The following is a 25077-nucleotide window of genomic DNA, read 5'->3' on the forward strand; positions in this document are numbered from 1 at the left end:
GGTTTATTAAACCTTCTATATTTCACACTAAGACCCTTTCTCCAAAATGTAGTCGGAAAAGTCCTATGCTCTCTATATATATTTAACTTGATTTCTAGTTATTCATCATACTCTTAGAATCAATTTCCTGACAATACTCCAACTATATTACAAACTACTTGTGAGACACTCTTTGGTAAGCTTCGTTACTTTTTTTTTCGAGAAAAATATAAAGTAAACATCAATTTGGAATAGGAAGTAAATCCTTAAATCCAAACCTGTTTAGAATTGTAAAAATAGACCGATATTACTTAAAGTAAAATTCTTCACTATGCCAATGCCAATGGCTATTCATCACAAGAAAAGGGAGAATATAATGCCATCAGAGCAGATGTTTCGGACAATGCAGAATGGTATTAAAAAAAGGGGCTTGATTTCTCTTGAGGAAGAATTAAGTAATACTAAGAGCTTTGATAGATTTGATGACCTGAGTAGACGCAAATTGAAGAGGATAGTGAAAGCTCAAGATTCAAGATCAACATTAAAAAAACAAGAACCTGCATTGTTCTCGGCCAATAAAAAACCAAAACTAAGTTGTAGCATTAAAGTTTCTGATTTAGATAATTTTTACAGTGATTTGGGTCGGGCACAAGCAGTACCAGTAAAGGCTACAGTTCGAGGCACGGGCAAAAAGGGTGCAAGAGAAATACAGAAAAAACAGCAGCAACTTGAATTAGAGAAAGCCAGGATTAATCAAGAGGCAAAGTTAAAGTTGCAGAAACAAAGAGACGCCGAAAGAATTGCTTTAGAAAACATGGTAAAAACAGTTGAATTTAATGACGATTTGCAAGTATTGAGAGAATTTGAGAGACTGATTGGACACAGAGAATTATCTGGAGAGATCCATTATTTATATATATATATATATATAGAGAGAGAGAGAGAGAGAGAGAGAGAGAGAAGGAGGATTGTATCACGTATTTACACTTGTTTATTTCGTTTGTTTACTCTGTCCCATATTCAATATGTCATATACTAGTATAATATTTTGAACACATTATTGACAATTGTTGTTTTGTTCATAAATGACAGTTATTTTCTTTATTATCTGATTAAATTTATTATCTTGACCTGCTGACATTATGTTAAAGCATTTTCTCGTTCAAAATCATGTATAACTACAATAGCATATAGGGATCGAGAAGATAATAGACATCATTCTCTTATAAAAAGGGCTCTTTCAATTGCTAAAATTATGCTACAGCACGCTGCTAATCAATTTAGGTAACTCCTTAAAGACATAATACTGATTAGAAAAAGAAATCATGCAACTTATATTGTATCTTAATGTATTCTTCTTCTGTTATATGCTTCATATTTCCTTTAAGAGACTAAAATAGCAGGCAAATGCAATACTGCTCACAACAGGTAGATTGATCAAGTAGTCTTAAAGTTAAAATTCCTTCTTTATTTTACAAGGAAGGTATGTTGTATGGGGTGAAAATCCGGACCTGCAACCGGGGAGGTGACACGTGGAAGTCGTGGCCCCGTAGGAAAAAAAGGCTCTCACCAACTATTGTACTTGACTTTAACGCTTGCCTTTTTGTTCATTGATATCACTTTTATCTTTGTTTTCTTACGGGTTATAAGGATCATACTAGCTGATAAAGGATTTTGGATCATCCACGATTCACTTGCCTTTAACCTCTCTTTATTTTTATCAAAAATAACTGTTAAAGCACTTTCAAGTTCAAATTCATGTATAAGTACCATAGCGTATAGGCGGATCGAGAAGACAAGAGACATCATTCTCTTATAAAAAGGATTTATGTGTCTTGGCACTTCTCCTACTTGTTATGGTTCATTGGTTTTAGTATGATAGTTAGCACAAGACCCTATATTATTAACATCTCATGGTACTTTTATTCTTGTTTTCTTAAATCATGCAATTTATACCTGTATCTTAATGTGTTCTTCTTTTGTTATATGCTGCATGTTTCCTTTAATAAGAGACTAAAATAGCAGACAAATATTCTGCTCACAACAGGTAGATTTATCAAGCACTCTTAAAATTCCTTCTTTATTTTAGTAAGGTATGTAATCCTTTTAAGCAAGATTTAGCTCTCGTCAGTTTGTTTGGCTCTTTATTTTTGAGCAGTTTGGTGGGCTTTTTCTCGTTTAGTGATAGGTTTTTTTTTTTGCGAAATACATAAAGGCCCCTTTAAGTTATCCCAAAAATCAGACAAACACGATCCCATTACTATTTTAACACTTCAAGTGACTATTAAGTGTGTCAAGTAAATACCGAGTGCAGCAAACTACGTGCCTGAGTGACACTTGCTCAAATGAACCAATTAAAAAATAACAAATTGACACATGTAATTACAAAAAAAGAAAAGAAAATAATTTAAAGAAAAGACCTGTTTCCTTAGACACGGTATCTTCTTTAGCCATAGCACAAATTTGAGAGGGGCAGTAGAAAGCCTTGTCATCCTTGAAATACCCATTCTGCCGCACAAAAGTTGGAACGCTGAGTTAAAAGGTCTGGAGTTGCACAAGAAATTATCACTAACGCATTCGTGATCTTTGTCGGCTCCGTCGCCCGATGCCGGAGCGGTTTTCTCGTTGCCGGTTTTTGGTGCTTTGGTTGGAACTTCTCTGTTCCTCTCTCTGTTTTGCTGTATTAAGGCATTAAAATCTTGTTGAGGGTATGATTGTTCAATTGTTGGGATGATGGGGTTGGATTGGAACTGATTTGATTCTTTTGTGTTATTCTTGTATATGGGATTGTTTAATATGGTGAAGTAATAGATACAATTCTTGATTTTTTTTCTTAAACTGGTGGAGCTACTGAAATTTTGGGTGAAAAAGTTACTATAATATTATTGCTGAGAGATTTTTTAGTGAGAAAAAAGTAAAATAATGTGGGACCCACATCCAAAATTTAATTTAATTTAATTCTAAACAACAAAGAAAAAGTCTAATAAAACCTCACGCGCCCATATGAGCATTTTGTTTAAAAGTGAACAAGAAAAGTATTGAACTAAAGCACTTGTGAAACACATTGGTGTATACAGATGGATCAAAAGAACAATAATGGGAATATCCCAATTCTTCTTAAAATGAAGACCCCTATACTTTATCTGCGGCTTCTGCAGATTTTCTACAATGTAAAAAATCAGAATCTTATAGTGTAAAGACTAATAATGGGGATATCCCAACCCTTCCTAAAATTAAGACCCATATAGAACATAAGTCATTTGGGGCTTCTGCAGATTTTCTTCTCCGTAAAGCAAGCGCCTCATCCTTGAACCGTAATACCTATAGATAATGCTCTCAAGGCAATGCTTTATGCACGAAACATCGTAGGTTTCCAGATATCTCAGGTCTGTTTCCCTCCACTTTGAGCCAGCAAAATGCTTGTACTCCTCCACAACAGAAGAAAGACACCAGTTCTGCAATTTCCTCAGGCACCCAACTAGACAACCAGTTCGATGCTGCATGACAAAGTAACGTAAACGTTACAACCAAAAGGACAGGAATCAGCAGAGTTGTCAAGATGGGGTGAAATATATCGGGATATTTCACTTGAAAAACAAACAAACAAGGACCAAAGCAAGGACAAAACCAAATAAAAAGACTCAAATAAGACTGAATCAGCAATCAGATTTGTATTCCGAATCGATAGCAAATTCAAATAAGACTCAATTGCAAATATCCAAGCAAAAGTCCGAGATCAATCGATCTTAGTTTCTATGAGGAGAACATGATGGATAAAATAGTTCTTCTCATGATTCTTAAACCATTCCTAGGCATCGGCAATAAGCCAATAATAACCTTGCCACATATAATCAAGACACATCACAAACCTAGGGGCAGATGCACCTTGCGGATAGCGGTGTCACGTGACACTCCTTTGTCGGAATTTTTATTAAATATGTATATATAGATAGTATACAAAATGAAAATATTGGGTATAAATAAATAAAAAATGACCGATTTTCATTCATTTTTTTCAAATTTTGACACGCTTACTGTAAGCATCATGATATACTATAAAGCCACCTAAATCAGTAGGCAAATAACATTCAATTGTAAATGTCCAAGAAAGTCCAAGATCCGGTCTTATTAAGCATGAAGGTAACGGCAATGAGAGCCAAGATTTCATGAGAAAAAATAAATATTTCAGACCAATGATACAGAAAGTTTGATCAATATGATAAGGGTAGTGCCCAAAAGAATTATCAGTAATGCAGATAATGATTAATCCATCATTCAAGAGTAGCATGGGAGAAATAAATTAACCCCAACTGCCCATATAACTAGATGTTATAAACGGTACACCTAAGCTGGTATATGGTTTCACAGAATTGCGAATCGCACAGATGCATACAAATGAGAATATTAGGCCAAGTACACATAAAACCAGTTTTTTAAATAGCGACGAAAATCACAAAAGAGCTGCTCAAACTACAAAACATGAACTTAATGTACCTTCCCACGCTTGCAGTGGATAAGAACTGGATGATTTCTGACATCTGGAGACAAAAAGAAGACAATAATAGGGTCAAATTTCGATACGAATGATAGCCCTAATAGCATGATAAAGAGAATATGAAAAGATTGTTATACCAATTAACACTTTCAAAGCCTCTGTTATAGCATTCCGGGGTATAGCTGCTGGCTCCTGAAGCAGAAAAAATCTTTTAAATTCTGAATCTTACCTTTTCAACAAGGTAATCTAATCATACCATTTAAAATTCATATATCAAATCATAAACATCACAACAACAAAAAAAGCATATTTATCTCCTAATCTACCCATCAAAAAAAGAAAAAACCCCAAATAAATGTTTATCTACATTCATATTGAATAATACAAAATAAATAAAGATCAAAAGGCAGCAAAAAAAAATATTCCAAATTATATAAAACAAGAGAAGACTAATACCTTAGTACCATCTATTCCGAATTGGAAAAGCTTGATATTATTAATTCTAAGAAACTCTAAATTCTCTTCAGGATAAGGCTCCGGACATAAATATCTGCAAATAAAACAGGAAACCATCAAAATCAATACCCAAATTTTCCAAAATCAAATAAAAAAGAATAGTTAAAAAGAAAAACAAAGACTAACATTATGGAGCGCAAATTGAGGGAGTGAAGAAAGGGGAAATTGGAGGGCTGAGGAAACCCAGATCTGTATATGCAATTTTCTTCCACTACTGAGAAATTCGCCGGTCCCATTAACATTTCCTTCTCTTCTTCTTCCAAAATTAAACCCATTAAAATTATCTTATCAAATTTTTGTTCAAGATTTCAGAAAATACAAAAGTATTGATAACAATATTTCCAAAGAAGAAGAGGCAAAGATTGTTAAGCTTTTATCCCCTCTCCTAGAAAAAGCGGGAGGGGGGAAAAGAGGGAAAAGTTACTAATTTCGGGTAGGAATAGGAATTCTTCTAACAAAAATGGATTTGATGTTTGATGGGATTCTTCTGGATTTTGCATAGGTTATAATGGAACTATTTATAGAACTTCTACGTTCTATTTATATGTTTATTAAAGGGTAACCCCACAATATCCACTTGTTTTTTTGACCTTTCAATTTTTTTTTAATTTTTAGAAAGAGATGGAGTAGTACTAAGCCCCGTCTAGCCATAGATTTTGCTAAGTTTTTTTTTTTTTAAAAAAATAAATTTTATCTATATTTTAGAAAATTTTGAAAATAAAATTTCCAGATTCCAAAACTAGCTCTAAACCTATTTTTTACCCAAAATATTACCTTTGAATTTTTTAACAATTTCAAAATTAACCCAAACTTTGTATTTTATAAAAAAGCACACCATCAATTATGACCCAACTAATCTACCAGCTAGTTACTATCATTTTTTTGGACTGATGGATCTTGTAATATTATTGTAATTTAACGAATTGTAGTAGCCAGTGATTGTGTTATTAGCAGTTGATATTAAAATATCAGGCTTATGGTGTTAGGATAGCGTATTATGTACTAATTTATTATAAAAATGATGATTTTGTGCCAAACTTATCTATGTTCGGGACTTTGGTTTGTGATAATGATAATGAATGGTATCGATGAAGGTTCTACATATACGGGATAATGTATTATGTAATTTATTGTTGGATATTTCAAATAGTTTTATAACTTATGGGTATAAGTCACGTTTTATGTTTTTAAAAAAAAAATGAAATATGTTTTGAAAAATTATGTCCAAACATATTTTCATCTTCAAACCAAACTTCATCCAAATCAGGATGTTTAAAACAAATTTGGAAATCTATGGTCAAACGCTAGCTAAGTATGTATGTGTTATATATACTAGTGTTAGAACTCGCGCAATGTGTGAATAATTTGACAGAATATTAATCTTATACAATTATGATCTAATATATTATATTATTTTAATAAATATTAGTTGTTATTTTATTATTTAATATAGTGTGCAGAAATATAATAAAATCTATAAAAAAATAATCAAAGACTACACAATATATATTGTAATCAAATAAATTATTTATTCTTTATTAAGTATCAAATAGCCACTCGATGATATGTGTCACGGTCATTGGGCCACTCAACCTATAAACATAAGCGTGCTAGCTAAAGAAATTCAAATACAAGATACGCTAGGTCTAACGCTCTATCATTAGCTGCAGAAATAAATCAAGTTTCCTCCTACAAGCTTTTTCAGAATATAAAACATAAATTCATATATGATTTATATCATTAATGACTTCATATCTTAGAACATTTAGAAACAAATAGTAAAATACGCATGTGTTCAAGTAGTTTACTGTCTTTGAAAACTAAAGCAAGCCTTATGTTGATGCCAGATGTCATTTCTTTATTGATTGAATAAATTAAAATAAACTTTAATTTTTGGTGTGGTTTGGTCAAAGTAAGCGTGCTTTGGATGATATCTGAGTGACTGATGACATGCATATATAATTTACAAAAGAGGGGTCGTGGAATTAGTCTATTTCTTTTGAATGTTCTCAGAATCGTATTGATGTTTTGACAATGCTGTGACCAATTAGTCCTCCTACTAATACATTCAATTATTCTTCCTCACTGAATTTTTAATTTCTTATGGATACAATATCACGACCTAAAATCTCACCTGTCGTGATGACGTCTATCTCGAAACTAGGCAAGCCGACAACCTCAAAAAAATCACATTTTTCTTTTAAGTTCGAAAATATAATATTTAGACACAATCCAAAAATCTCGCAAGTACCGATACAACACTCCCAAAATCTGGTGTCACTGAGTACATGAACATCTATACATTACAAGTCTGGAAAACACTGTCTTTAATAATCTGAGACCAAAATACAATAAACAAAAAGATAGGGAAGGAGACACAAGGTCTGCGAAACATAGCAGCTAACTTTGAATCTCTGAAAAATCGACTATGTGAAAGAATCAACACTCACTGTGTCTGGAATCACCTGAATCTGCACACGAAGTGCAGGGTGTAGTATAAGTACAACCAACTCAGTAAGTAACAATAATAAATAAAGAAGTGAAAGTAGTGACGAGCTTCACAGCTAAATCCAAATACAGTAATTTCTAACATAAAAGGGTAGGCATGCTCTCAAGTTCAATATTTAAAATTACACAAAATTTTCATATCAATTTTTTTGACTAAAACAGAAAATAATGTTTTTCCGAAATTTCCAAAATAGTGATATATGACAGCTGAAATGCAGCAAATAATGAATACAATGCATCCTCTCAGAGTAACAGTCACTCAATCCTCCCATTCACTCCAACTTTACAGTCACTCTTTCCTCACATTCACTCTTTCCTCACAGTCGCTCATTCCTCACAGTCACTCATCACTCGGCACTCGCACTCAGTAGGTACCTGCGCTCACTAGGGGTGTGTACAGACTCCGGAGGGGCTTTCTTAGCCCAAGCGCTATATCAAGTCAATCATGGCATTAATTAGTGAAACATGCTGCGGCGTGCAGCCCGATCCCATAAATATCCTCACAATTAGGCCCTCGGCCTCACTCAGTCATCAATCTATCTAGTCTCTCGAGCTCAGGATGTCATGAAAAATCAATCCATGAATGAAAATATGATGCATCAATAAATAGCAACAGAGACTGGGATATGATATGAAATGAATGAACATGACTGAGTGTGAAATTACAATTTGAACATATAATTCAACCACAGAAATGACCCCAGTGGGTACCAATAATAATAACATATGTCTAAGCATGATTTTTAATATGAGTCTCAACTCAATTTCCTCTAACACGTAGAGAATGTACAGATATCAACATATTATTCAACTTCACAGTTTTATGGAATTTGACCAAGTCACAATTCTTACGGTGCACGCCCACACGTCTGTCACCTAGCATGTGCGTCAACTCAAAACCAATCACATAACATATAATTCGGGGTTTCATACCCTCAGGACTAGATTTAATACTGTTAATTACCTCAAATCGTGTAATTCTTTATTCCGCTATGCCTTTGCCTCGTGAATTGGCCTCCAAACGCCTCGAATCTAGCCACAAATAATTCGATTTAGTTAATAAAATTTATTGGAAATAAATTCCATAAGAAAATACTAATTTTCCATCAAAATCCGAGATTTAGCTCAAAAATCTCCCATGGGCCCCATGTCTCAGAACCCAACAAAAGATACAAAATCCTAAAGTCCATTCAACCACGAGTCTAAACATACCAATTTTACCAAAATCCGACCTCAACTCGACCTCTAAATCTTTAAATTTTATTTTCAAATTCCTAAGTTCAAATTCCCGATTTATACCTCAAAAACATGTAATCTAGTCGGATTATTCGATGATAATTCAATATTATGGAGTAGAAATGATCACAAGTTACTTACTTCAAGATTCCCTTGAATTCCCTTTGAAAATCGCCCCAAAACCGTACTTGAAGGTTCAAAAATGGCAAAACTCGGAACACCTTCGAAATGTATACTGTCCAGGGGTTCCGCAACTACGACTCACTTAGCCGCTTTTGCGGACTCGCAGGTGCAAGAATCAAACCGCTTATGCGGTTTTGCCATCCACTGGAGCCGCTTCTGCAAGCTCGCATTTGTGAGGCTCGCTCCGCTTCTGCGGAATTTCCCTCCCACCTGCGACCACTGTCTCACATCCTTTTTTCCGCATATGCGCTTGCCAGGCTTGCTTCTGCGAGCTCGCACCTGCGAGCCATTTTCCGCAGGTGCGATTGCATCAGATGGCAGTAGGTTTCCAGTTTTTTCTCTAAGCCCAAATTTGATTCGTTAACCATTCGAAACTCACATGATACCCTCGAGACTTCAACCAAATACACCAACATATCCTAAAATATCATACCAACTTAGTAGAGCCTTCAAATTACATCAAACAACGCTAAAAAATACGAATCACACATAGATTCAAGCCTATGAACTTTAAAATTTCCAATTTCTACAAACGACTCCGGAACCTATCAAATCACATCCGATTGACCTCAAATTTTGCACAAAAGTCATAAATGACATAATGGACCTATTTAAATTTTCAGAATCGGATTCTGACCCCGATGTCAAAAAGTCAACCTCCTGGTCAAACTTCCCAAAAATTTAACTTTCGCCATTTCAAGCCTACTTCCACTACTGACCTCCAAATAATTTTTCGGACACGCTCCTAAGTCCAAAATTACCATACAGAGCTATGGGAATCATCAAAATTTGAATCAGAGATCTTTTACACATAAGTCCACATCCGATCAACTTTTCTAACTTAAGTTTTCAATTATGAGACTAAGTGTCTTATTTCACTCTGAATTCCTTCCAGACTCGAACCAACTAACCCCGTAAGTCATAAAATAATTATAATGCATAAATTGAGCAATAAATGGGGGAATGAGGTTATAATACTCAAAATAACCGGCCGGGTCGTTACATTCTCCCCTCTTAAATAAACGTTCGTCCTCGAACGGGTTTAGAATCATACCTGGAGCCTCAAATAGGTGTGAATATTTGCTCCACATCTCCTGCTCAATCTCCCAAGTAGCTTCTCTGACTGGCTGGCCTCTCCAATGTACCTTCACTGATGCTATGTTCTTTGACCTCAATTTTTGAACCTGCCGGTCTAAAATAGCCACCGAAACATCCAATCTAATGAACTGGTTAGCCAAGGCCTGAACATCAAAGGCTAAAGGCCTCTCAGCTACTGGAAAGTATGCTAAGCTGCCCAAACTCTCCGCCTTATGACTCAAGGCATCGGCCACCACATTGGCCTTTCCGGGATGATAGAGAATGGTGATATCATAATCCTTAAGCAACTCTAACCACCTTCGCTGCCGCAAATTAAGATCTTTCTGTTTAAATAGATAATGTAGACTCTGGTGATCGATATAAACCTCACAATGTACACCATACAAATAATGCCGCCAAATCTTCAAGGCATGAACAATAGCTTCTAACTCAAGGTCGTGAACCGGATAATTCTTCTCATGTACCTTTAACTGTCTGGATGCATAGGCAATCACCCTACCGTCTTGCATCAGCACTGCATCGAGATCAATATGCGATGCGTCATAATACACAGTATAAGACTCTGAACCTTTAGGCAATACCAATACTGGGGTTGTAGTCAAAGCTGTCTTGAGCTTCTGAAAGCTCTCTTCACACTCATCAGACCACCTGAACGGAGCACCTTTCTGGGTCAATTTAGTCAAAAGCGATGCAATAGACGAGAAACCTTCCACAAAGCAGCGATAATAACCGGCCAAGCCGAGAGAACTCCGAATCTCAGTAGCTGAAGATGGCCTGGAGCAATTCTGAACTGCCTCTATTTTCTTAGGATCCACCTTAATTCCTTCACTGGACACTATGTGTCCCAAGAATGCCACTGAATTAAGCCAGAACTCACACTTAGAGAATTTGGCATAAAGTCTCTCCTCTCTCAGCCTCTGTAATACAATACCCAAGTGTTGTGCATGCTTCTCCTGGCTACGCGAGTACACCAGGATATCATCAATAAATACTACGACAAATAAATCAAGTTATGGCTGGAATACACTATTCATCAAATGCATAAATATTGTTGGGGCATTGGTTGGCCCAAAAGACATCACAAGAAATTCATAGTGGCCATAACGAGTCTTGAATGCCGTCTTTAGAATATCCGAATCCCGAATTTTCAATTGGTGATACCCAAATCTCAAATCAATTTTGGAGCACCCCCTCGCTCCCTGAAGCTGGTCAAATAAATCATCAATACGCGGCAAAGGATATTTATTCTTGATTGTAACTTTGTTCAACTGCCTGTAATCGATGCACATCCGCATAGTACCATCTTTCTTTTTCACAAACAGAACTTGTGCACCCCAAGGTGACACACTAAGTCTAATAAACCCTTTATCAAGGAGTTCCTAAAGTTTCTCCTTCAATTCTCTTAACTCAGCTGGTGCCATACGGTACGGAGGAATAGAAATGGGCTGAGTGCCCGGCACCAAGTCAATACCAAAATCAATATCCATGTCGGGTGGCATACCCGGCAGGTCTGCAGGAAATACATCCGGAAAGTCTCGCACTATCGGTATTGAATCAATATGAGGAGTACCTACATCAACATCTCTCACAAAGGCCAAATATGATAAACATCCCTTTCCAACCATACGTTGGGCCTTCAAATAAAAAATTACCCTACTAGGAACAAAATCTAGAGAACCTCTCCATTCAAACTTTGGCAACCCCGGCATCGACAACGTCACCATTTCTGCGTGACAGTACAGAATAACATGACATGGAGACAACCAATCCATATCCAGAATTACAACAAAATCAACCATATTGAGCAATAAAAGATCAACTCTGGTATCCAGTTCCCCAATAGTTACCACACATGACCGATACACACGGTTCATAATAATAGTATCGCCCACCGGCGTAGATACATGAACTGGTGAAATTAAGGACTCACGTGGCATATCCAAATAATGAGCAAAGTACAATGATACATATGAATAAGTGGAACCAGGGTCAAATAATATAGAAGCCTCCATGTGGCACACTGAAACAATACATGTGATCACTGCATCTGAAGGAATAACATCTGGTCTAGCAGGAAAATCATAGAATCGGGCATGACTGCCACCCGATCGGCCTCCATCTCTTGGGCGACCCCTAGCTGACTGACCCCACCTCGAGTTGACTGGGCGGGTGGCGAAGTAACTGGTGCTAAAGTCATAGTCTGACTCCTCTGCTGTAGTGAACCTCCCGAGCGTCATGGACACTGTCTCCACATATGCCCAAATTCCTTTCACTCAAAGCAGCTCCCCAGTACTGGTGGTGGTGCGGACTTAATCGGTCCTTGAGAACCAGAATAATTGCTAAAACCACCCGGTGCAAATGAACCCTGAACTGAAGGGGCACGGGACAAACTCTAGGCTGAAAGGGCACCGAGAGATGGCCGACCCTAATGAGAACTATATGAACCATGGCTGGATGATTCACCACGATGAACTGGATGACCCGTCTGAGCGTGTCTGTAAGAACGACCCATACCGCGGTAAAACTGACCCTCTGAAGGGACACCGCAGAAATCACCTAGGACCACGAGGCCTCTTAGACTCCTTCTCTCCACGTTCCTGGCGACGAACCATCTCTATCTACCGAGCAATGTCAACTACCTCATCAAAAGTAGCACCAAACTCTCCCTAGTCATAAGTAACCGCAGCTGATATATGAGGCCATCAATGAACCTCCTAATCCTCTCCCTATCAGTGGGAACCAACCAAGCTACGTGATGAGCCAACTCAAAAAATCTCATCTCGTATTACGTCACAGACATGCCATCTTGACTTAACTTCTCAAACTGTCTGTGCAGCTCCTCTCTGCGAGACTGCGACACAAACTTCTCCAAAAAGAGAACAGAGAACTCCTGCCATGTAGGTGATGATGCACCGATCGTCATGCGCCTCTCATAAGACTTCCACCATCTGAAGGTAGCCCCAGAAAACTAAAGAGTAGTGAACGAGAATACCCGTTGTCCGAAGCATCCGTTGACACTTATCCAGAAAATCCTGAGCATCCTCTGACTCAGCAACACTAAATGGTGGAGGTCAAAGCCTCTCAAATCTCTCAAGTCTCCTCTGCTCATCATCTGTCATAACAGGAACTACCGGGGCCTGAGCAGCTGTAGTCGGCTGGACTAGTAGTGCCTCCGGTATCTGAAGTCCCTGTGCTACCTAGTCTGGGGTACGTGAAACAGGGGTATGAGTACCTCTTCCTACCTGAGAAGTGCCAGGTGCGCCCTGAGCCGAAACCACCTGAGCAAGACCAGTGCAAATTGTCAATATCTGGGCCAGAGTCTCCTGAAGTCCTGGAATCACAATAGGTGCAGCGGATGCCTGAGCTGGTCCCACCGGCTCAGCTATATTTGGAACCTGCTCCTGAGCTGGAGCAACTGGTGGTACTAAATGTGTTGTTTCAACTGCTGCACGGGCTATACCTCGACCTCTACCTCGGCCCCGACTTCTCACGGCCCTAACTGGTGGAACTGGAGGCTGACCGTCCGATCCGGTAATACTAGTTCTCACCATCTGTGAGAGTATAGAATAACAGAAATTTAGTTTCCGGAATCAACAAATTCGCACGACAGAATGCAAGAAAGTGAAATTTTCCTAAAGGTTCGGTAGCCTTTCAAAGATAAGTACATAAGTCTCTGTACCGATCCGCAAGACTCTACTAAACCTGCTCATGACTCATGAGAACTATGTAACCTAGGCTCTCATACCAACTTGTCATGACCCAAAACTCATACTTGTCGTGATGGCGCCTATTTCGAAACTAGGCAAGCCGACAACCTCAAAAAAATTATATTTTTCTTTTAAGTTTGAAAATATAATATTAGACACAATCCAAAAATCTCGCAAATACCGATACAACACTCCCAAAACCTGGTGTCACTGAGTACATGAGCATCTATACATTACAAGTCTGGAAAACACTATCTTTAATAATCTGAGACCAAAATACAATAAACAAAAAGATAAGGAAGGAGACACAAGGTCTGCGAAACATAGCAGCTAACTTTGAATCTCTGGAAAATCGACTGTGTGAAAGAATCAACACCCACTGTGTCCGGGATCACTTGGATCTGCACACGAAGTGCAGGGTGTAGTATGAGTACAACCAACTCAGTAAGTAACAATAATAAATAAAGAACTGAAAGTAGTGACGATCTTCACAGCTAAGTCCAAATACAGTAATTTCCAACATAAAAGGGTAGGCATGCTCTCAAGTTCAACATTTAAAATTTCACAGAATTTTCATATCAATTTTTGACTGAAACAGAAAATAATGTTTTTCCGAAATTTCCTAAATAGTGATATATGACAGCTGAAATGCAACAAATAATGAAATCAATGCATCCTCTCAGAGTAACATTCACTTAGTCATTTCCATTCACTCTAACCTCACAGTCATTCTTTCCTCACATTCACTCTGTCCTCACAGTCACTCATTCCTCACAGTCACTCATCACCTGGCACTCAGCACTCGGCACTCACACACAGTAGGTACCTTCGCTCACTGGGGGTGTGTACAGACTCCGGAGGGGCTCCTTCAGCCAAAGCACATATCAAGCCAATCATGGCATAAATCAATGAAATATGTTGCGGCGTGCAACCCGAACCCATATATATCCACACAATTAGGCCCTCGGTCTCACTCAGTCATCAATCTCTCCAGTCTCTCGGGCTCAGGATGTCATGAAAAATCAACCCATGAATGATAATATGATGTATCAATAAATAGCAACAGAGACTGGGATATGATATGAAATGAATGAACATGACTATGTGTGAAATTACAATTTGAACCTATATTCAACAACAGAAATGACCCCAGTGGGTACCAATAATAATAACATATGTCTAAGCATGATTTTTAATACGAGTCTCAACTCAATTTCCTCTAACACGTAGAGAATGTACAGATATCAACATATTATTCAATTTCACAGTTTCATGGAATTTGACCAAGTCATAATTTCTACGGTGCACACCCATACGCCCATCACTTAGCATGCACGTTACCTTAAAACCAATCATATAACATATAATTCGGGGTTTCATACCCTCAGGACTAGATTTAAAACTAATACTTACCTCAAACCGTGTAATGTTTTATTCCGCTATGTCTTTGCCTCGTGAATTGGCCTCCAAACGCTTTGAATCTAGCAAAAAATAATTCAATTTAGTCAATAAAATTTATTGGTAATAAATTCCATAAGAAAATACTAATTTTCCAACAAAATCCGAGAGTAAGCTCAAAAATACGCCTCGGAACCCGACAAAAGTTACAAAATCCGAAATCTCATTCAACCACGAGTCTAACCATACTAATTTTACCAAAATCCGACCTCAACTCGACCTCCAAATATTCAAATCTTTTTCTCAAATCCCTAAGTTCAAATCGTACCTCAAGTTTCCCTTGAATTCCCTATGAAAATCACCCCAAAACCGTACTTGAAGGCCAAAATATGGCAAAACTTGAAACCCCTTCGAAATGTATATTGTCCAGGGGTTCTGCACCTGCGACTCACTTAGCCGCTTCTGCGGTCTCGCAGGTGCGAGAATCTAACTGCTTCTGCGGTTTTGCCAAGCCTCCACTGGAGCCGCTTCTGCGAGCTAGGAGCAGCTTCTGCGGACAACTCGCTTTTGCGCCCATCCGTCCGCATATGCAATCATGCAGGTGCGGAATTTCTCTCGCACCTGTGGCCACTGTCTCACAGCCCTTTTTTTGCATCTGCGCTTGCCAGGATCGCTTCTGCGAGCTCGCACCTGCGAGCCTTTTTCCGCAGGTGCGATTGCATCAGATGGCAGCAGGTTTCCACTTGTTGCTCTAAGTCTGAATTTGATCTGTTAACCATACGAAACTCACCCGAGACCCTCGGGACTTCAACCAAATACCCCAAAAAGTCCTAAAATATCATACGAACTTAGTAGAGCCTTCAAATCACATCAAACAATGCTAAAATATGAATCACACATAGATTCAAGCCTAATGAACTTTAAAATTTCCAATTTCTACAAACAACTACGGAACCTATCAAATCACGTCTGATTGACCTAAAATTTTGCACAGAAGTCATAAATGACATAACAGACCTATTCAAATTTCCATAATCGGATTCCGACCCCGATGTCAAAAAGTCAACCCCCGGTCAAACTTTTCAAAAATTCAACTTTCGCCATTTCAAGCCTAATTCCACTACATACCTCCAAATAATTTTTCGGACACGCTCCTAAGTCCAAAATTACCATACGGGGCTATTGGAATCATCAAAATTCAAATCCGAGGTCTTTTACACATAAGTCCATATCCGGTCAACTTTTCTAAATTACTTTTTTAATTATGAGACTAAGTGTCTCATTTTACTCCGAATACCTTCCGGACCCGAACCATCTAACCCGGTAAGTCATAAAATAACTGTAATGTATAAATTGAGCAGTAAATGGAGGAACGGGGTTATAATACTCAAACCGACCAGTCGGTTCGTTACATACAACTAGTTCATGCTCTTTTATTAATTAATCTATGTTAACCTACATTTAATTAATCACTTTTGGAATACAAGAAAATCCAAGCCTTTAATTATTCCAACACGTAATTGGACGTGACAAATGGTAGTTATCTGATTTATATTTTATACGATAAAAACCGGTAGTCCTTCGTACGAACTGGTCGAAATGGTAATGCATTGGATCGGAGAAGCGTCTTCATAATATCAGGTTGAGGTCCGAAGTCAGGTCACCAATCTTCGAGCCCTAGGGACCGGTCAATGTTGAGCTCGATATCATTATTGAGCTCGAATCCAAATCGAACTATGATGCAAAGTGAAGTTATCGAGCTTATGAGACAGAGACCGACCAACACCGACCTCGAATCAATACCGGATTTTGATTCAGAATTGAGCTCGAGTCAATATCGAGCTCACAGACAAGAGTCGTTGTAACCGCACTATGGGAAAGAATCCTGGCAGGAATTAGGGAAAAGCTAATTCATCATGGGCTCCCCACTATGTATTTTTATTATATCTAAAGTAGGATCCCTCCCCTATAAAAGGGATGATTGTTGTTGACATTCAGATTGTAACAAGAATCCTATTTTCTCATATTGAAAAATTAACCTCTTGAGCTCCATTACTTCATCTTATTTTGCTCATTCATTTTCCTCCTTTCAACTATGTTTATCTTTCATTCTTTATAGTCAAGATTGGATATTTCTATTTTTTCTTTACGATTTGTGTCAAGTTATACCATATACCCTTAGAACTACGTACAAATTCAACTCTACCCGATTTTTCGGGTAAACAGTTTGGTGCCCGCCGTGGGGCTAAGGATAACAGTTATTTGATACAAATCTACAACACACACCATTTTACACTTGTCTTTTGGAAGTGTCTTTGACTTCGGATTAGCAATGGAAAACCCTCGATTAATGGCTTTACCTATCGACAACGAAGTCGGCCTTCAAGATAAAACCAACAACTTGACACCCAGGGCCGGAAGGCCGCTGATCGATGTCGTGGAAGCTCGAGTCCGAGTACCTAAAGCTCGGGTTGAAATACCACTAGACGTTAATTCGCATGTGGCCCTTGTGGCAAACCAACGTTCTGAACCTGAAAATAGCATTCATGGCGGTGCTCGACCTGCAGCTCGAGACACTCATAACGTTGTGGAAAATGGAGTCAGCTTGTGTATGATTTTTGAAATGATGCAATCCCAACAGGTAGCGATAGCTCAGTTGCAGAGCCAAACCCAAGTACCAAGAAGGCCGGAGCCCAGTCCACCCGAGAAATCACCCACAGAATGGAGCCAACTGTAGTAAGGTCAAATGAGCAAGAATCAGGGACTAATCCCGAAATTATAAAGATGTTCGAAGAACTGACAAAATGAATAGAATCGGGAGAAAAGAGGATCGAAGAAAACAACAAAAAGGGGGAAACGTACAACTCCGGGGTTGATCAGATCCCAAGGGAACCCCCGATATTGAAAGGATTAGATTCCAAAAAATTTGTACAGAAGCCTTTCCCCCCGAGCGCGGCCCCTAAACCAATCCCAAAGAAGTTTCGCATGCCCAAAATATCTAAGTATAATGGGACGACCGACCCCAACGAACATGTCACCTCTTACACATGTGCCATTAAAGGAAACGATCTAGAAGATGATGAGATCGAATATGTATTATTGAAAACATTCGGTGAAAATCTATCGAAGGGCGCAATGATATGGTATCATAATTTACCATCTAACTCTATTGATTCTTTTGCTATACTTGCAGATTGTTTCATAAAAGCACATGCCGGGGCCATAAAAGTCGAGACCCGGAAGTCGGACCTATTCAAGGTAAGACAAAAGGATAACTAGATGCTAAGAGAATTTGTATCTCATTTCCAAATGGAACGAATGGATGTACCACCAGTCACAGACGATTGGGCTGTTTAAGCTTTCACTCAAGGTCTGAACGAACGAAGCTCGATGGCTTCACAGTGGCTGAAACATAACCTGATCGAATACCCCGCTATTACTTGGGGCAATGTGCACAATCAATATCAATCTAAAATTAAGGTCCAGTTGGGTTCCGGGTTCGGTTTTAAAAGGGATACCAATCGAGAACCAAAGTCAAGCAAGGATCGATACCGGTCGTACAACGGCGATCGTCGGGGTAGAAAATTTACACGTAACACCGTATGAGGCGAAAAGAGAAATGATCGAAGCCAAGGGTCATGGGGACTGATGAACAGAAATGGGTTCGATAGGCATACCGGACCTAAGGAAGCACCACGGTTATCAGAGTATAACTTCAGCATTGATGCATCCGCCATCGTGTCGGCTATCGGACGCATCAAAGACACTAAATGGCCTCGACCCATGTAGATCGATCCTGCCCAGAGGAACCCCAATCAAATGTGTGAATATCATGTCACCCATGGGCACAGAACGGAAGATTGCAGGCAACTAAGAGAGGAGGTAGCCCGGTTATTCAATAAAGGGCACCTTCGAGAATATGTAAGCGACAGAGCCAAAAACCATTTCAAAAATAGGGATTTCGGTAAACAAAACGAACAGGAAGAGCCATAGCACGTCATCCACATGATCATTGGTGGCGTCGATACCCCTCAGGGGCCGGTACTTAAACACACTAAGACATCAATTATGAGAGAAAAGTGATCTCGAACTTGGAATTATGTACCCATAGGAACCTTGTCCTTTAATGATGAAGATGCAGAAGGAGTCATGCAACCTCACAATGATGCACTGGTAATATCCGTACTTATGAATAAAACTAAAGTTAAGCGTGTATTAATTGATCCAGGTAGCTCGGCCAATATTATTAGATCGAACGTTGTAGAACATCTCGGTCTACAGGACCAAGTCATACCCGTAACCCCGGTTCTAAACGGATTCAATATGGCATGTGAAACTACCAAAGGCGAGATAATTCTGCTGATAAACGTGGCCGGAACTATCTAGGAAACGAAGTTCCACGTAATAAAAGGTGATATGAGATATAATGCCCTTTTTGGAAGACCGTGGATCCACAATATGAGAGTTGTACCTTCGACCTTCCACCAGGTTCTTAAATTCTCGACATCGGAGGGAATCAAAATAGTGTACGGGGAACAACCGGCCTTAAGGGAAATATTTGTCGCCAAAGAAGCAATTCTGATATCCTCGCCTTCATCGACAAAGGGATTGGGCTCGAAGGGGGAACGTGATGCCAAATAGCAATCACAGACGTCATCTTCGAACCAACTAGAAGATCAGAAGATTGACAAAGATGATGAGCAAGGGATCCCAAGATCCTTTGTAGTCCCCGATGATTCCGACGCTACCCAATCAACGATCGAAGAACTGGAGCAAGTCGTACTAATCGAATATATGCCCGAACAAAAGGTATACCTGGGAACGGGATTAACCCCCGAACTCAGGAAAATTCTTATTTGATTTCTTATTGATAATATAGATTGTTTTGCTTGGTCCCATTTATACATAACAGGGATCCCACCGGATATAACAATGCATCGGCTAAGACTGGACCCTAGGTTCAAACCGGTGAAGCAGAAGAGAAGACCCTAGTCCGAGGTAAAACACGCATCATAAAGAACAAGATAACTAAACTTCTCAAAATAGGGTCCATTCGGGAAGTGAAATATACCGAATGGTTAGCCAATGTGGTTGTAGTCCCTAAAAAAGGGAACAAACTTAGAATATGTGTAGATTACAAGGATTTAAATAAGGCATGCCCCAAAGATTCTTTTCTACTGCCTAACATCGATCGCATGATCGATGCTGCGGCCGGCCACAAGATCCTTACTTTTCTCAATGCCTATTCCGGGTACAATCAAATTCAAATGAACCTTGAGGACCGAGAAAAGACTTCGTTTATCACCAAGTATGGGACCTATTGTTATAATGTAATGCTTTTCGGGCTAAAAAATGTAGGAGCTACTTACCAACGCCTAGTAAATAAATGGAAGTTTATATTGATGACACGCTAGTTAAGTCCCTGCGCGCAGAGGACCATTGGACTCGTTTGCAGAAAACATTCAAGATTTTAAAGAAATACAACATGAAGCTCAACCCCGAGAAATGTGCTTTCGGGGTCGGATCGGGCAAGTTTCTTGGCTTCATGGTATCGAATCGAGGGATCGAGATCAACCCCGATAAAATCAAAGGCCATCGAAAACATCACCATCGTGGATAGTGTAAAAGCCGTGCAGAGGCTAACGAGACGGATTGCTGCCCTAGACCGATTCATTTCAAATTCGTCGGATCGAAGTCACAGATTTTTCTCTTTGCTCAGAAAGAAGAACGACTTCACCTGGACCCCGAAATGCCAACATGCATTATAGGAATTAAAACAATACCTATCGAGCCCACCACTGCTTCACACTCCAAAAGCAAACGAGAAACTTTTCTTGTACTTGGCAGTATCAAAAATCGCTATAAGCGGCATCCTAGTTCGAGAAGAGCAAGGTACGCAATTTCCCGTTTATTATGTAAGTCGAACCTTAGGGGAAGAAGAAACTAGATATCCACACTTAGAGAAATTGGCACCGGCGCTGATAAGCACCTCTAGAAAGTTAAGACCGTACTTTCAATGTCACCCCATATGTGTATTAACCACTTACCCACTTCGTAATATTTTACACAAGCCCGAACTATCAGGCTGATTGGCCAAATGAGCCGTCGAACTCTGTGGGTACGATATAAAATATCAACCCTGGACGACCATCATGTCTCAAATGTTAGCAGACTTCGTGTCCGATTTCACGCCAACCCTCGTACCTGAAGTCAAAAAAGAACTCTTGTTGAAATCGGGTATGTCATCGGGTGTATGGACCCTTTTCACATACGGGGCTTCAAACTTAAAAGGGTCCGGGCTAGGCATCATTTTAAAGCCACCTATGGGTAGCACTATTAGGCAATCTATCAAAATTACTAGGTTGACTAACAACGAGGCCGAGTATAAGGCCATTATTGCAGGTCTCGAGTTAGCTAAAAGCTTGGGAGAAGTGGTCGTTGAAGCCAAGTGTGACTCTTTACTGGTAGTAAATCATGTAAACAAAACTTTCGAAGTTCGAGAGGATAGAATGAAAAGGTATTTGGACAAACTACAGGTAACTTTGCACCGTTTCAAAGAATAGACTTTACAGCATATACCTCGAGAACAAAACAGTGAGGCTGATGCACTTGCAAATTTGGGATCATCGATCGAGGAAGATGAGATCAGCTCGGGGACTGTCGTTCAACTCTCGAGGTCCATGATCGAAGAAGGTCACGCCGAGATAAATTCTACAAGCTTAACCTGGGATTGGAGGAATAAATATATTGAATACTTGAAGAATGGAAAACTCCCACCGGACCCTAAAAATTCGAGGGCCCTGCGAACCAAAGCTGCTCGATTCACATTGAATGTAGATGGAACATTATACCGAAAGACATTCGATGGACCATTGGCAGTATGTTTAGGTCCAGGAGACACCGACTACATCCTACGTGAGATTCACGTGGCTACTTGTGGAAATCATTCTGGTGCTGATTCATTAGTCCGAAAAATAATAAGAGTAGGATATTATTGGATCGATATGGACAAAGATGCAAAGGAGTTTGTTCAAAAATGTGACAAATGTCAAAAGTTTGCACCGATGATCCATCGGCCCGGAGAACAACGTCACTCAGTTCTATCTCCATGGACATTCATGAAATGGGGAATGGATATCGACGGCCCTCTGCCATCAGCCCCAGGTAAAGCTAAGATCATTTTATTTATGATAGACTATTTCTCTAAATGGGTTGATGCACAGGAGTTCGAGAAAGTAAGAGAGAAAGAGGTTATAGACTTCATCTGGGATCATATCGTATGTCGATTTAGGATACCTGCCGAAATAGTGTGTGACAATGGGAAACAATTTATCAGCAGCAAAGTGACAAAATTCCTCGAAGACCACAAAATAAAAAGGATATTATCAACACCGTATCACCCTAGTGGGAACGTACAGGCCGAATCGACGAACAATAATATCGTTCAAAACCTAAAGAAAAGGTTGAATGACGCTAAGGAAAAATGGAGAGAGATCCTACCAGAAGCTCTTTGGGCATATAGAACAACATCAAAATCCAGTACGGGGGCAACCCCGTTCTCCTTATAATATGGCTCTGAAGCCTTGATTCCAGTCGAAGTCGGGGAACCCAGTGCCAGGTATCGATATACAACAGAAGAATCAAATCACGAGGCTATGAATACTAGCCTCGAATTATTGGATGAAAAACGAGAAGTCGCTCTCGTCCAATTGGTCGCCCAAAAGCAGCGGATCGAAAGATACTATAATCGAAGAACCAATCTACGCCATTTTAAAATTGGGATTTAGTGCTAAGGAAAGTCACCCTCAGCACCCGAAATCCAAACGAAGAAAAACTGGGTCCGAATTGGGAAGGACTGTATCAAGTACTCGAAAACGTCGGTAAAAGGATCCTACAAACTCGGTATTATAAACAGCGAACAACTACCAAGCAATTGGAACGGGTCACACCTAAAACGATACTACTGCTAAGGTACGACCCTCCCATATTCATTTATATTTCGAAACTAACCCTTGCAGAAGTTCAATCAAAGAACAAGGATGGTTCATTCAACATGAAGCCTTAGTTCTGAAAGCACGCATTGCACTCTTTTTTCCTTAGACCGGTTTTTATCCCAAATGGGTTTTTCGGCAAGGTTTTTAATGAGGAAACCATTGATCATGCTAATATAGAACGATTTAAGAGTAACTGAGGCCTATTTACAATCAACCTCAAATACTGGTGGGGCATTGCCCTCAAATATATCAAGTTCGATGCAAGAAAGTTACTTCATAACAACAGGGTTCCGATAAGAAATATTGTAAGAGCCAAATGGTCAAAACGAACCATGCTCATGTAGATTGCTCGATCCCTGGTATAAAATATAAACACATGTATAACAATATGAAAAGAAACTTCTTTGCCCATATCTCGTGACGACCTCTATTTCATGATCTATTATGCAAACAGGCTCAAGGGTCGATGATTACTAAGCCTACGGGCTATATTACTTCTAGTTTGAATCACTCACTCGACCATTAAGCTTACGGGCTACATCATTTCGAGTTCGAGCAAACACTCACTCGACCATTAAGCTTACGGGCTACATCATTTCGAGTTCAAGCAAACACTCACTCGACCATTAAGCTTACGGGATACATTACTTCGAGTTCGAATCACTCACTCGACTAATAAGCCTACGGGCTACATCATTTCGAGTTCGAGCAAACACTCACTCGACCATTAAGCCTACGGGCTACATTACTTCGAGTTCGAATCACTCACTCGGCTAATAAGCCTACGGGATACATCATTTCGAGTTCGAGCAAACACTCACTCAACCATTAAGCCTACGGGCTACATTACTTTGAGTTCAAATCACTCACTTGACTAATAAGCCTACGGGCTACATCATTTCGAGTTCGAGTAAACACTCACTTGACCTACAGGCTACATTACTTCGAGTTCGAATCACTCACTCGACTAATAAGTCAACGAGCTACAATACTTCGAGTTAGAATTACTCACTCGACTAATAAGTCTACGGGCTACAATACTTCGAGTTCGAATCACTCACTCGACTAATAAGCCTACAGGCTACATCATTTCGAGTTCGAGCAACCATTAAGCCTACAGGCTATATTACTTCGAGTTCGAATCACTCACTTGACTACTAAGCCTACGGGCTACTCTTATTTCGAGTTCGAACAAACACTCACTCGACCATTAAGCCTACATGCTACATTACTTCGAGTTCGAATCACTCACTCGACTACTAAGCCTACATGCTACTCTTATTTCGAGTTCGAGCAAACACTCACTCGACCATTAAGCCTACGGGCTACATTACTTCGAGTTCAAACAATCACTCAACTCGACTACTAAGCCTATGGGCTACCTTATTTCGAGTTTGAGCAAGCACTCACTCGGTTATAAAGGCTACAAGATCCAAATTCGATCAAGTTGCCTAAAGCCTTATGAAAACCTTCATATGGCATGAATGAAACAAAATCTTCTCAAGGCAGAGAAAAAAATGGAGGTGAATCAGGAAAAGAAAAGATCTTTATATATACAAGAATATTTACAATGTCCGAACAGGACGCTGCACAAAAAACAAAATGTAAACTAAGGGCTAAGTTTCTTGGTTATTTACGGGGGCAGTCTCTTCTCCATTGGGCTCCTCCCCGTTCTCGGATCCACTCTTGCTCCCATCATCGCCATCATCATCCTCATCGCTATCATCATCCTCATCGCCATCACCATCATCGGAAGCCAAGGCTTCAGCATTGTCTTCAAGCTCTTTAGCTTTTTTTATCTCTTAGGTGAGATCAAAACCTCGAGCATGGATCTCTTCGTGGCTCTCCCTCCAAGATCGGAATTTAGCAAGCTCAGTGACCTAATGTGCTCGAGTGTTGGCGATCTCGGCTGCCTCTCTTGCTTATACCTGATCAGCTTCAGCATCCGCCCGATAGACGACCA

The 25077-nt window shown here is 39.4% G+C and overlaps 1 protein-coding gene across 1 annotated transcript; it reads right to left on the reverse strand.

Annotated features, from left to right (window-relative positions):
- Positions 1-3017: 3017 nt before the first annotated feature.
- On the reverse strand, positions 3018-5469 carry LOC107824965 (inositol diphosphatase DSP5). The gene is made up of 5 exons (XM_016651785.2): positions 5117-5469; positions 4931-5024; positions 4612-4666; positions 4474-4517; positions 3018-3476 (listed from the first exon to the last, which is right to left on the reverse strand). Exons 1-5 carry the CDS (start codon positions 5263-5265, stop codon positions 3213-3215), a joined length of 606 nt encoding a protein of 201 aa, XP_016507271.1. The 5' UTR covers positions 5266-5469; the 3' UTR covers positions 3018-3212.
- Between the last annotated feature and the right edge of the window lie 19608 nt (positions 5470-25077).

This window comes from Nicotiana tabacum, chromosome 4 (genome assembly GCF_000715075.1).
Source record: "Nicotiana tabacum cultivar K326 chromosome 4, ASM71507v2, whole genome shotgun sequence".
In the NCBI taxonomy this organism is placed as follows: Eukaryota; Viridiplantae; Streptophyta; class Magnoliopsida; order Solanales; family Solanaceae; genus Nicotiana; species Nicotiana tabacum.